Source organism: Lethenteron reissneri, chromosome 54, assembly GCF_015708825.2.
Source record: "Lethenteron reissneri isolate LAM-NWPU_2019-01 chromosome 54, ASM1570882v1, whole genome shotgun sequence".
Lineage (NCBI taxonomy): Eukaryota > Metazoa > Chordata > Hyperoartia > Petromyzontiformes > Petromyzontidae > Lethenteron > Lethenteron reissneri.
In genome coordinates, this window is record NC_083832.1 from 3,545,261 (window position 1) to 3,558,069 (window position 12,809).

The following is a 12,809-nucleotide window of genomic DNA, read 5'->3' on the forward strand; positions in this document are numbered from 1 at the left end:
TGTGGACGTGTGTACATGTGACCATGTGTACGTGTGGTGTGGCTGTGTGTGGCTGAGTGTATGTGTGGCTGTGTGTGTGTGTGTGTGTCGTGTGTATGTGTCATGTGGCTGTGTGTAGCCGTGTATACGTGTGGTGTGACTGTGTGCGACCATATGACCGTGTGTACATGTGGTGTGGCTGTGTGTGGTCGTATGTACATGTAACCATGTGTAGGTGTGGTGTGGCTGTGTGCGACCATGTGACCGTGTGTACATGTGGTGTGACTGTGTGCGACCATGTGACTGTGTGTACGTGTGGTGTGACTGTGTGCGACCATGTGACCGTGTGTACGTGTGGTGTGGCTGTGTGCGACCATGTGACCGTGTGTACGTGTGGTGTGACTGTGTGCGACCATGTGACCGTGTGTACGTGTGGTGTGGCTGTGTGTGGCCGAGTGTACGTGTGACCGTGTGTGTGTGTCGTGTGGCTGTGTGTAGCCGTGTGTACGTGTGGTGTGGCTGTGTGCGACCATGTGATCGTGTGTACGTGTGGTGTGGTTGTGTGTGGCCGTTTGTATGTGTGACAATGTGTACGTGTGGTGTGGCCGTGTGTACGTATGGCCGTGTGACCGTGTGTACGTGTGTGCTGCACGCAGGGAACTACTATGGGACCCCGATGCCGCCGGAGGAGCCGGGCGTGGACCCCGCCGGGAGCCCCGCAGAGGCTGCTTGGAGGCCGGGCTCCCTGACCGCTCGCAGGCGCAGCAAGTCTGTGAGCAACATGGAACCTGTGGGCACAGGGGGCCGCGGGCAGCGCGAGCCCGGGCACCCCGCGCGAGCAGCCGCACTCGCCCATCAACAGCAGTGAGACGGCCAGCGTGCTCACAGGTGCTCGCCGCTCCTCACCGCCAGTAGCAGCAGCAGCAAAACCGGCAGTGCGCAAGCAGTAGAGAGGTTGTTTGTGGTGGGTAGGAATACTGGCAGCAGAGATGTGTGTGGTGGGTAGGTATACTGGCAGCAGGGTAGGTTGTGATTCTTCACTAAAGCTTTGTAATTATTCCATGACGAGTTATGGTGTGTCGAGCCACGTGACCACCGTGCCTAGTCTTGTGATCACAGCGCCGAGTCACGTGACCACTATGCCACGCCACGTGATCTTCGCGGAGAATCACATGACCACCACGGCCAATTGCGTTTGAGCAGAGAGTTAATTAGTTGGTTCTTTCGGTAAAAGTCACGTAGAAGGGAAATAAAAAAAGATATATTAAAACAATAACAAATTCTCACGACGTTTCGATTGCAACACAAGCAATCATCATCAGGTGTGAAATCCATTCTACGTGACTTTACCGAAAGAACCAAGAATATGAATCCCTGCAGTCACGAAAGCTTTAAATCAAAAGTTAATTAGTTATTTGACACCGAATATCACGAAACAATAAGAGACTCAATAATAAGGCCTTCAAACAAAAACACCCAGCTTCACACGACAGCCGAGTGTCAATTGTCCGGGGCTATGTGGCAGAGGGGTGGCCAAGGCAAAATAAACACGCAGGCAACGCAAACGCTCAGAGAATGCCGGCGATGAAGTCGTGCGCGTGAAGTAGTGTTCATATTCTTAGGTTTTTTCGGTAAAGTCACGTAGGTAAAAAATTAAAATTAATACAAGTAAAATAAAATAAAAATCACGACGTTTCGGAGGCAACACAAGCTTCCGTCTTGCCTCCGAAACGTCGTGATTTTTATTTTATTTTACTTTTATTAATTTACATTTTTTACCTACGTGACTTTACCGAAAAAAACCTAAGAATATGAATCCTTGCAGTCATTAAAGCTTCAAATCTAGAAGTAGCGTTCGCCTCCCGGATGTGGCGTCGACCCTGCGAAGCGCTCCGTCCTGAGGGCACGTTGTGCCGTGTTTTGTTTTGCAGACTCGAGCGAGCACGACGAGCAGCTATCGCAGCCGCAGCCTCCGCACGCGAGCCACGCGCGGTACGCGCGGGGCGGCACAGACGAGGAGGAGGACGAGGACGAGGAGGAGGAGGGTGACGACGTGAGGAGCAGGGGGAGAGGAGGGGAGCTCGACGAGGGGGCCCTCTTGCCCCCCGCGCACCATGTGAACGCGGGGATGGACGACGACGACGATGAGGATGACGACAGCCCCATGCCCGACAACTGGGAGAAGACACGGACAGAGGACGGCACGGTCTACTACATCGAGTATGCAGCCTCGAGCACAGCAGGGATTACAGCATAGAGCACGGCAGGAACTACAGCATAGAGTAGGCAGGGGTACAGCAGGGAGTACGGCATAGAATGCAGCAGGTTCAATATTGTCGATAGCAGCATCTATGGCAGGAACTACAGCAGGCACTATGGTAGGGTCTATTGCAGTGCCTATGACAGGGACTATATTAGGGTCCATGTCATTCTCTATAGCAGTGGTTCTTAACCTGGGGTGCACGCACCCGAGGCGTGTGAGATGCTTATTCTGGGGGTGCGAGACTCCCTTTCTGGGGGTGCGAGACATGCCATATTTTTTTACAAGGCAAATCATCGAAACACAAATTAAGCACGGGCACGTAAGCACAACTACTTTGTTCCATCAAACCCCTATGTCTTTATTAACATTATAAATGTTTTAACGGTTGAGAACCAAAGGGGGGTGCAAGGATGCAGTAAACGCTAAGAACCACTGGTCTATAGCGACAGTGTGAAGTGGACGCAGGGAATCTCCACGGAGTGTGTGGGTGCGTGTGCGCGTGCGTGACGGGTGTTTGCGTACGTGCGTGTGTGTGTGCGCCTGTGTGACTGGGTATTTGCGTACGTGCGTGTGTGTGTGCGCGTGCGTGACGGGTGTTTGCGTACGTGCGTGTGTGCGCCACAGCCACAGCACCAAGACCACCACGTGGCTTGACCCTCGCCTCAAAACCCAGCTCAAGGCTCCCTGAGGACTGCACCGAGGATGGTGAGGGCTGCACTCGCAAAGGCAAAGATCCCCCGTGTAGCCTTAACACACCTTTGGGGCAAGTGTTGTTAGCTCGTGCCCGTATAGGCTGGCACTGAGTGTGAGAGGTAGGTGGCCAGCACCGCACCCGGCTTCTTGTCTTCCCGATGCAGAAATATACACATCGCACCTGGTGGTCATCTACAGCTGAGTTAACCTAAGGGAGGCCCAGGAACATGGTTCAGATATCACTTGTCACTGATGTCTGCTGTGGCTCGGAACTGAACCCAGGTCGCTGGGTTCGTCGTGCAGTGCGATAACTACACCCAAACAAACACAAATCCTCCATATAGCCTCTAGCAGGCTGTTTGGGCAATGTATATATATATGTTGCACGGTACGTAGCCAACCATGCTAATGGGTAAGTGCTCTTCGCGAGCACTACACACATGGATGACAACACACACCCTCTTTAACCACATCAACTATTGGGGAAACCCCTGCTCGTGAGAACCCACTAAGGCTGGCACGACGCGTCGCGGGTGGTGACCAACAACACACTTATACCTTGGTCTTCCTGGTGCTGACGTTGAAAACCGGCACAAGGTGCTCATTTCAAGCTGGTGTCCACCGAAGATGCGCTCTGTCCCACCACGGAGTCCGTTACGCATTACATGGCCGTGCCAATGGAATTTACATTTGGTCCGGATATCATGGGAGGCTGATTGATACCTGGGCGCAGTCAAGGGATGGCTTCCTCCTGGTAAATTGTATTGTTTATGCTTGTTGTTGGTGATTGCTGCCCATTCAAATAAGGAATTAAGAAACCCAGGCTGGAGATTGCCACGTGCAGGTGTAGAGGAGTATTGTGAGTAACCAATAAGGGGGCGAGCAGAAGGAGGTGGGAGCGGGTTGACAGTCAAGAACGACGTAACGTCAGGGGTTACGCAAGGGGACTTTGGAGAGCCCCTTCGGGAACATGGGCGGAGTCGAGCCGGGGGGAGGAGCTGCCCAAAGGGTTCTTAAGGGGTTCATACTCTTAGTTTTTTCGGTAAAGTCACGTAGGTAAAAAAATGGAATAAAAATTAATAAAAATAAAATAATAAAAATCACGACGTTTCGGAGGCAACACAAGTCTCCGTCATCAGGTGGGACCGTCACAGCCAGATTTGCTGTATCAATTTTAATTTCATTTTTTTACCTACGTGACTTTACCGAAAAAACTAAGAGTATGAATCCTTGCAGTCACGAAAGCTTCAAATCTAGAATTCTTAAGGGTGACCCCGTGACGGAGGCGTGGTCGTCGTAGGGAGCCAGGGTAAGGATTGGCTGCAGAGGGTCTCTCCCTCCTCGTGGCGGAGCGGTGTTGGCTGAACCCCCGCTCTGGGCGGTCGAGTGAGAAAGCCCATAGGGTAGCCGTGGGTAGGACCCAAATAGCATTCAGTGTCCGAGGTAAAGGACCGTGAGAGAGTGCACGTACACTAGTGTGAGCGTAGGTTGTCGAGTGTAATTGTGTTTTAATAAACGGCAACAGCCCTTATAGAATTCCTCATCTCCGCGTGGTTCTCCTGGACTGCACAGGTGAGGCCTTCTCATCAGCCCCACAAAACGAATAGCTAACCTTTGCTCTCGCTGTCTGTTTGATTCATGGTGGGGTGGATGTGGAGGGGGGAATGGAGTTATTGTGGGGAATTGGTAGCAGGGAGCGGTGGCGCAGCGGTTAACTGCCCTATGAACCGAATTCGATTCCTATGCACGGCCAAGGCCAGTGACAGTTATCTGAACCAGTACTGGACCTCTCCTAGGTCGACTCAGCCTCAATTGAGTGCAGTAATACCAAGATGTATGTCCTTCCCTTTTACGTCGTTTTGCAAAAACAGTGATCCCTCGTTTATCGCGGTTAATGGGGACCGGAACCCCTCGCGATAGGTGAAAATCCGCGAAGTAGGATTGGCCCCCTAGGAATTTCCGTTCATGTGTGTGTGGGTACCAGAATGTTTAAAATATGTATATTTATACTTTATATATATTTTACTTAAATATATTTAATTATTAAACCTTAATATTATACATTCACTCTCTTTCTCTCTCATACGATACGTATTATGGTGTTCTACACTCACCAATGACAGTAGTATCTTGAGACTTGACTCTAGTAATGACGACGACGACGATGACAATGACGATGACAATGACGATGACAATGACGACGATGACAGACCTGTGCAGTTCGATGAATGTGATGATGAATGATGATGATGATGGTGTTACTGCACAGGTATAATGAGGCCTTTAAATCAGTTGGAAAAATCCGCGATGCACTGAGGCCGCGAAACTTGAACCGCGAAGTGGCGAGGGATTACTGTACGTCGTCATTTAATACCACTACCTGATTTTCGTTACCTCAATCCACGCTTACATCGCTGACAGCATCGTCCGTCCTTTCTCGTATCCGTCAACTCAGCCTTGGCCTCCACCTACCCTGTAAATAGCTTTTGATTGACCTAATTTCAATATTCGTCGCAACTTTCAGGAATGCATCCCCGATGTTAACCGGGGTATTACTGTACCTGGTGCGATGTGCAAACATTGCCACTCGGTAGATGGTGGCGGTCTGGTGTGGTGTTGGCCACCCTCCCCCTCGTGTGCCGCGCTGGCCTTCATAGGTGCTGCTCGCTAACAGCACTTGCCCCTACAGCCTGTTAAAGGCGATACAGGGGATGGCTTTGTTTGGAGTTATTTTCCCTGGGAAGAGTGCTCACGACCAGCTTAGGTTTTATGATCTGATAATTGCTGCTCACTCTGAGAAGGAGTTGGAGATGCTACTGCTGAACTTGGAGTGTACTATTAAGAGATGGGGCCTTACCATTAGCCCCACATAAACAAAGCACCTTGCCTGCGTATTTTGTGCCTAACTACCAAATCAATGAGTGATGGACTTGGGTAGTGTGCTAATGACCAACTCTCTTTTGGCAGCGGAGGTCTCACGTCATATCAGTCGAGCGCATCTTTTCATCAAATGCGTAACGCCTTCTGAAAAATGTCTGCCCTATCGCTCCATATGAAGCTTTGTCTCTTCTCAGCCACAATGAAGCTCCCTCTTCTCTGTGTTTACGAAACTGTGGAGCCCTTTATATGAATACCTGCGCCAAATTGAAATATTAACGTGCGCCTACGATTTGTGTTGTGTCCGTGTGTGGCTCAGAGCTGCCGTACGGTTGGGAGAGGATCGAAGACCCGGAATACGGAGTCTACTACGTTGAGTGAGCCCTGCACCCTCACCACCACCGCGACCCTTCTGTGTTAGAATCTGATCACAAAGCAGCAGTAACAGACAGCTGCTGTACCCATGTCACAGGAGTAACACTCGTGCCTCACAGCAAGAAGCCTTGGGTTTGAATCCTGACTCAGGCACTTTTCTGTGTGGAGGGTGTATATTTTCCCCCACGTCTGTCTATGTTTTCTCCAGATTTTCCGGTATTCTCATATAACTAAAAACACATGCAATGTAACTGGTATTGGCCAAACATCCCAATGTTGAAAATTAACATGTAAATCACGCACCGCTGGGGATGCCACTTACGCCCTGGGCCTCACTGACTGTGCCACCGCCACCCCCTCCACAGCCACATCAACAAGTGCACGCAGTACGAGAACCCCGTGACAGAGGCGAAGAAACCTCAACCAGGTATGGAGGGCATCGCAGCACAAGCACACACACAGACACGTGCACAGATATACACGCACGCGCACATATGCAGAAACGCATGCCTCGCCCGTTTAGCGCCCTTTATTAATAAAACAGAAGGTGCTTGGGCATTCGATGGCTGTACATGCAGGCTACGTGACCCAGCAAACGCAGCCTCGCCTGTCGGAGGAGCTCACTGATGGGACCATGTCTAGATCTTTCTAGGATCTGTGAGCTCCCACAATCCAGCCTGGTTAAACCCAGGGTGGATTGTAGGCAGGCCATCCTGAACGTTTCAAACTGGCACAGATGTTCCTTTAAAGGGTTCCACGTTTCTCAAGCATAGATAAGGGAGAGTGAGCTTAACTGTGGCTGAGAAGACCTAGGGCTTCGTGTGGGGTGATAGGCCAGACAACCACCACACAGCGTTATGCAGCTGATGAAAAGATGCCTAACCGGAGCTGGTCATAAGCACACTGCCCAGGTACAGGAACATCTCCACTTTCTCCACAATTGCCCCATCAGTCACAGAGCAAGCGAGGGCATGCTGTGGCTTGGCACGGGCCGAGGGTTTTGGGGAGATAACTGTTGATCAGACCGCCTGCCTGCCTAAGGCGATTACCCACGTGGCCTCTCCGTGACCTCAGTCCTTCGTTCAGACCACGTCTGTTTATCTGAGCAAAACAGGGTCACTGGGGTTTGCGCCGTTGTCTGATGCCGCAAGCTGCATGAATCGGGGACCGCGTGTGTGGGTCTAGCCCAGCTTATGGAGCCGGAGGGGGCTCCCTGTCATCAGATGCCGATTTACACTCGGCTCCATCATTGGCGTCGGTGATTAGGGCAAATACTGGTGGCACAGTTGGTTTGCACACTGCTTGATCATCCAGGTAACCCAATTTCAATTCCTGGCCAAGACTAACATCGGTGGCAGTTAACTTACCCAGTTATCTATAATGGGTACCTTGTGTATTGTGTAAACAACAGCATTGGGGAGACAATGTCAGACGCACGTGGTGCTGGCCACTCCCACCCACTTGTGTGCCGTGCCGGCCTTCATAGGTGTTCACGAAAAACACATTCCCCGACAGTCTGTTCAAGCTACACGGGGGGATCTTTGTCCTTACACGTGTATGAGTGGGGAGCGGTAGTGTAGTGGTTAGCGCGCTGTGCTATGAACCTGGCTACCCGGGTTCGATTCCCGCTCACGGCTAACACCAGTGACGATTATCTTAACCGGTCCTGGGCCTCCTCTAGGTCGACTCAGCCTCAAATGAGTACCCGGTGCGGTGTGTAAACATCGCCACTGGGGAGACAAAGTCGACGATCGGGCGTGGTGCTGGCCATCCACCCCCTCATGTACCGTTCCGGCCTTCATAGGTGCTCGCTAACAGCACTTGCCCCTACAGCCTGTTAAGGCTACACGGGGGATCTTTGTGTTTGCCACCATGTGCCACCGTGTGCGCGCTCGCAGCGGGGAAGCCGTTCTTTACGCGCGACCCCACGGAGCTGCGTGGCTCCTCGCTGAGCTCGCGGCTGCAGAAAAGTCAACGCGGCTTCGGCTTCACCATCGTGGGTGGCGATGAGCCCGAGGAGTTCCTGCAGATCAAGAGCCTCATCCCGGGCGGCCCCGCCGCCGCAGAGGGCCTCATGGAGACCGGTGCGTGCGTCTGTGCATGTGTGTGCGCGTCTGTGCGCGTCGGTGCGTGCATCGTGTCCTTGTGTGTGCATACAGCCTGTCTGTGGGTGCGTCTGTGCATGCATGTCTGTGTGTGCGCGTCTGTATGTGTACGTACGGCCTGTCTGTTGGTGCTTGTGCGTGTCTGTGCATGCGCGCATGTGTGAGCTGCCTTATGTTTGTTCATTCATGCTATGTGTGTGTGTCATGTTTGACCTGAGGGTGGAGTCCTTAAAACCCGGCAACCCGAGTTCAGTTTCGGCTCACATCAGTGACGAATATCTGAATTGCTTATTGGCCTCCCTTAGGTTGACTCAGCCTTAAATGAGTACTGGGTGGGGTATGTAAACATCAATACTGGGTAGACAAAGGCGACCGGGCATGGTGCTGGCCACACACTTCCTCATGTACCGTGCCATCCTCCCTCAATAGGTGCTCGCTAACAGCACTTCTCCCACCAGTCTGTTAGAGGCTACAAGGGGGATCTTTGTCTTTGTGTGTGTGTGTGCTGCCTTGCATCTTTGTGCGTGTTTCTTCATCTTTTTTGTGTGCATGTGACGGAGTACATGTGTATGTTCCTGTGTGTGGGGAGCTAAAGCACATGTGTGGTGGTGGTACATCTGCCAGTCATCTCAATCAGTCAACCCATGGCACCCGAGTCTGTCCCGTGACCTCCTGCCAGCAGCAAGAGCCTTCCAAACTTAATGCGCTGGCCTCGAAGTCGACCTAGCCTGGCACAAACACTGTTGTGACACGCAGACAACATATTTTAAAGTGTAAAATCTACTTTTATCTTCATTACAATTGTATTGTTTATGCAGAGGGACAGATTTATGAAGGAGAGATGTCGCTTGTTTATTTATTTGGCGTCATCTGGTCCAACACCAATGGAGATTGGGCTCTAAGAAAAGCTGTCTCAGGTGTGGACCAATCAACTTCAAGGACAGTGCATATCATTATCAGAGTTGTTTATTTTTGTTTGCATTTTGACTGCTTGTGTTGTGGTTATTGCAAACATGATGCCTTGTATAAAGGTGTCAGTTTTTGTACCAGTTGAAAGGGTAAAAACCTATCACTATAACTATATATGACTTATAGGATACCGTACTATTGTTGTTGTTCTGCCGGTTGTTGACGCCTCTCCAGGAGACGTGATTGTGCGGGTGAACGACACGTGTGTGCTGGGGCACACGCACGCCCAAGTGGTCGAGATTTTCAAGTCGATCCCAATCGGGCAGCACATCGACCTGGAGCTGTGCCGCGGCTACCCGCTGCCCTTTGACCCCGACGACCCCAACACGCACCTCGTCAAGTCGGTGGCCATCACGAATGAGCCGGTGTTCGTGAACGGCGGCCGCACCATGAGCGTGCGCAGCGCTCGCTCCTACGTGCCGGCGCCCGAGTACCGCGGTGGCACGCGGCCCGGCAAGATGAACCTGCCGCAGGTGAGCGGGGTCACAGCGGCCGCCGGGCGTTGGGTTGCATCGCGTGGGGTTGGCACACGTTGTTGCCCCGGTGCTCGTGATCCATCGTGGCAGACACCAGTTCTGCAGAACCAGCTGCCTTCTGCAGAGGAAGTCGACATTTGAGGGTCGATGATTTCCCCCCTGATTAGGGCTTAAATATCGAGGTGACAACCCACAGCGCTTTACAATGCGAACGAGGAAAGACAACTTGAGAGGATTGCAGCGGAGAATTTGGAGAGGGCTAACGAACCAAGAGAGAGCATCGCGTTGACGACAGCTTTGTCCTGGTGTTACAACTGTAGTGGGCTCAATTGATGCGCACACTCAACTTGGAGGCAACACTATTTCTTAATGCATAACAACCAACGTTAACATTATACACAAGGTGATGACCACCGTTCCTCACCTCACTAACACTCGGGGAATACTACACCACGTGACCAAGGCATGTGACGGGCTGCCTGGTCACTGACGACAATCGGAGAAGGGAAATAATAAAATAATATAAATATAAAACAAAACAAAATTCCCTTCTACGTGACTTTACCGAAAGAACCAAGAATATGAATCCCTGCAGTCACGAAAGCTTTAAATAAATAAAAAAGACGATCGGAGACTCGAGGACCGCTGATACTGTGTCTTCAGCCCAGGGTTGAAGAGCCCAGCTCTCTGTTCACCCCCCCCGTAACTCCCGTGGCATGGCTGGCTCTGCCCCAGGCCACGTCTCCCTTCTCGATCCTTCGAGAAGGTTCGGGCCCCCAACCACGTGACCCCCAAGCTGCCCCCCTGGGGCCCCTAGCCCCCCCTTTGTCCGGTCACGTGTCCTGTTGGGTGCAGGCAGAGTGTCACGGCTTGAGACGAGCCCCGTGACACCCGCCTACAGCACCCAGACCGAGCCAACACAGTAGTGACGTCATGTGTCCCTACGCCCGTAGTCTCGACACAGTAGTGATGTCGTATGTCACTACACAATGAACACGCGCGTGCAAACACACATATGAGATGCAACGACCAATCAGAGTCCAGAGAAGTCCAATAACGAGACAGGATACAAAGTGCAGATCGATCCACAGTCGACTGCACCATTCCTCAGAGCTGTTCATCCTCACCCAGTCCCCCACGCCATCTCATAGGCTGCTGTCTCTTACCGACAAATGTAAATGATGACAACTTACACTGGTCAACACACTTTTTCTGGCATAAGGTATTCCAACGGTTTTAAGGTAATTTTGGGGTGCTGATTCCAAATCTGGCATCAGTTTTTGTCTATCACATCAGGTTTTTGAGATATCAAATATTGCATTTTCAATAAAAACTGCAGAAGAAAAATATTAAATAAATGTGGATATCTACATAAAATGATATTATAAACACACTATCCTAAAAAAACAGCACCATATTTTAACACTAAAGCAGTCACTGACTCGCAACAACTTGCAATCATAAGTGACAGAGTTAATTTCGGGTAAAATCAATGAAAATGGGGTATGCCGATAGCATAAAAATGAGATGTGATAGATTTTTTTTTGTTGACCAGTGTTATAGATACTGGACGCTCTTCCCTCTCCACCAATGAGGCTGAGTGACTGCAGTCAGATGGTTAGTCGCCCCTTATCACTCTGTTTTCCCTTCTACCATGGGTATTGTATTTCCACGAACTTTAATTATTGAGTTCTCCACCCACCAGACTGTTTCCATCTCATCCACACAGCAGGTCACAACATCACACGCGCCCACCCATTCACCTACCCACGCACCACACACTTCAGGCCACAACACTGCTATATCTACGATGGAATTCTCTCCCCCTCTAAGTAACCTTGCTCAGCTCCAACACGCCACGCTGTCATCCATTACAACTTAGTGCTGTATCATGGGGCCTGTTTTGCCAGTATCAAAAGTATAAAAAATTGAAATAGGTTTTACCCTTTCTGGCAATAAAACAGGTGTTAAGATGTTCAAACACCAAATAAGTACCTTTTGCAAGGAATCTTTATTCATTGCCTTTGTAACTACTGTGCGCCTTTTGACGATCTATGGTCTAACATTGATGAGACTAAGCTATAAGAGAAGCTGTCTCTGGTGTAGGCCAATCAGATCCTCCTGCAGGCGAGTAAACGCACAGCGCCAGCATGCCTCACAGCGTCGTCCCGATGAATTATCTCCATTCTAGATTTGAAGCTTTTGTGATTACAAGGATTCATACTCTTAGTTCTTTCGGTAAAGTCACGTAGGTAAAAAATGAAATTAAAATTAAAATTGATTTTAATTTCATTTTTTACCTACGTGACTTTACCGAAAGAATTATCTCCACTCCGTCGACTCGGCGGATCCCTTTTCGCCAGCGTGGGCCGCCGGCGCCCTTCGTAGGCGCTCAGCGAGCATGTGTGCCGACAGGACAAGGCCCTGGCGATTACGTCACAACCCGAGCTCATCACCGTGCACGTGGCCAAGGGCGCAAGCGGCTTCGGGTTCTCCATCGCGGACGGGCCGAGCGGACAGCGCGTGCGGCAGGTTATGGACGCCCAGCGCTGCCGGGGCCTCAAGGAGGGCGACCTCCTGCTCGAGATCAACCGCGAGGGACTGCATGGCGCCAAGCACGCACAGGTCGTGCAGAGGCTCAAGGAGTTCAACGTTGGCAGCACCGTGACCTTCCTGATCCAGCGCGGGGGTGAGCACGGTGCCTGACGGGCTTCACACTCGCTCTGCGCTGTGTCTCTGTGTGCTATGTCTTGGCGTGTTGTGTCTCTCCGCGCTGTGTCTCTCTGTGTGCTATGTCTGGCATGCTGTCTGTCTGCGCTGTCTCTCTGTATGCAATGTCTCTCTGTGCTGTGTCTCACTGTGCTGTGTCTCTGCACTGTGTCACTCTGCGCTGTCTCTCTGCGCTGTCTCTGTGTGCTATGTCTTGGCATGCTGTGCCTCTCTGCTGTGTCTCTCTGTGTGCTATGTCTCGGCATGCTGTCTGTCTGCGCTGTCTCTCTGTATGCTATGTCTCTCTGCGCTGTGTCTCACTGTGCTGTGTCTCTGCACTGTGTCACTCTGCGCTGTCTCTCT

The 12,809-nt window shown here is 51.2% G+C and overlaps 1 protein-coding gene across 1 annotated transcript in view; it reads left to right on the top strand.

Annotated features, from left to right (window-relative positions):
- The window catches only part of LOC133356398 (membrane-associated guanylate kinase, WW and PDZ domain-containing protein 1-like), a 76,726-nt gene that overhangs the window by 37,406 nt on the left and 26,511 nt on the right, over positions 1 to 12,809 (top strand). Inside the window, 10 exon segments of the mRNA XM_061573905.1 lie at positions 636 to 778; positions 780 to 867; positions 1,911 to 2,199; positions 2,867 to 2,924; positions 2,926 to 2,947; positions 6,132 to 6,189; positions 6,553 to 6,614; positions 8,086 to 8,271; positions 9,436 to 9,734; positions 12,153 to 12,426. Of these exon segments, the coding sequence (XP_061429889.1) occupies positions 636 to 778; positions 780 to 867; positions 1,911 to 2,199; positions 2,867 to 2,924; positions 2,926 to 2,947; positions 6,132 to 6,189; positions 6,553 to 6,614; positions 8,086 to 8,271; positions 9,436 to 9,734; positions 12,153 to 12,426 (1,479 nt within the window).